This window comes from Rattus norvegicus, chromosome 3, assembly GCF_036323735.1.
Source record: "Rattus norvegicus strain BN/NHsdMcwi chromosome 3, GRCr8, whole genome shotgun sequence".
Classification (NCBI taxonomy): Eukaryota; Metazoa; Chordata; class Mammalia; order Rodentia; family Muridae; genus Rattus; species Rattus norvegicus.
In genome coordinates, this window is record NC_086021.1 from 90,872,342 (window position 1) to 90,873,944 (window position 1,603).

Sequence of the window (1,603 nt, forward strand, 5' to 3'; positions counted from 1 at the left end):
ATTGAAATGTAAGTATCTGATATACAATATCTAAAAGGGTCACTACCTACAGGTTGAGAACCACTACTTTAACGTATTTAAATTATTTTAAATAGTATTTCATAAAGGAAGTTTTTAAAAATATACTTGTCAATATCTATAATAATCTTCATAAATTCCTCTTCATGACAGTGTGAAACATAAATTTCAAACTATGAGTTTTAAATATGTTTCAGGAGAAGTAATTGATTATTTCATATATTATATGATTTAATGCATTAATGGGGTAGTCATCATTTAGGAACTGGCTGGTTCAAATATCACAAGTTGTAATTGAACAATTATACTAATAATTTGATATGGTAAATTTTTATTTCTGTGGGCCAGACCTAAATAACTTTTTTCTTGTCAATTTTATCGCATCTTTGACCTCCTTATTTCTCAAGCTATAGATCAGAGGGTTCAGCATGGGAATCACAATACCATAAAACACAGAGGCCACTTTCATGTTCTCCTCAGAATTTTCCGAATGAGGCTGTAAGTACATGTAAGCAAGGGTTCCATAGAAAATGGTGACTGCTGTCAGGTGGGAGGCACATGTGGAGAAAGTTTTCTTCCTCCCTGAAGTAGAGGACATCTTTAGAATAGCAGCCATGATGTATATGTAAGAGAAGATAACAACCAACACAGTGAATATCAGGTTAAATCCAACAAAGAAAATAAGAAGTCTGATATTGGTGTCAATGTTAGAGCAGGAAAGGCTAATAATTGGGGGGACATCACAGAAAAAGTGATTGATGTGATTAGATTTACAGTATGACAATGAAAATGTAAATCCTGTGTGTACTGAAGAATTTATTGATCCAATGAGATAGGAGCCAGCTACCATCTGGATGCAGACTTTTCGGGACATGAGTATAGGATAATGAAGTGGTTTGCAGATGGCTACATAGCGGTCTACTGCCATAGCTGCCAGGAGGTAGCAGTCACAAGTAGCAAAGATTGCATAGATCAGTAGTTGCGCTACACACCCTCCAAATGATATGGATCTGTCTTCCACTACAAAGTTTTGTAGCATCTTGGGAGTAATAGCAGATGTATAACAGATATCAACAAAAGCTAGGTGTTGTAGGAAGAAGTACATGGGGGTCTGAAGTCTGGAGTCAGTGTGGATAAGGAGAATCATCCCAGTGTTGCCCAGCATGGATGTCACGTAGATAACAAGAAACACAATGAAGAGGACATATTGAATATCATGCCGGACTCCAAATCCCAGGAGATAGAAGCCCTTGACTTCAGTCTCATTATATTGTATCATTGTCACTGAAAATCTGGAGAACACTAAGAAGAGGAGGGACAAAGAAGATCTCAGTAATTTGATTTTTAAAATATCAACAGTTTGTTCCATTTTAGTTTTATTCAAGTTGGCTTTTCCTGAAAAACACTCATATTTGTCAATTTCCAAAGAGTCTTTTATATCTATGATGTGAAGTCACTTTATAAATTAATGTATTTGAGCCATTATTCATCTTAAAATGGAGAACACTTCTTAAAAACAAGTAAAAATATCCCTATTTACAGATAATGTTCTCTATACCTAAAAGACCACACAGACTCTATCAGA

General features: G+C 35.1%; 1 protein-coding gene across 1 annotated transcript; it reads right to left on the reverse strand.

Annotated features, from left to right (window-relative positions):
- Positions 1 to 349: 349 nt before the first annotated feature.
- Positions 350 to 1,297, reverse strand: Olr440 (olfactory receptor 440). Its single transcript, NM_001000282.1, has one exon. It carries the CDS (start codon positions 1,295 to 1,297, stop codon positions 350 to 352), a length of 948 nt encoding a protein of 315 aa, NP_001000282.1.
- Between the last annotated feature and the right edge of the window lie 306 nt (positions 1,298 to 1,603).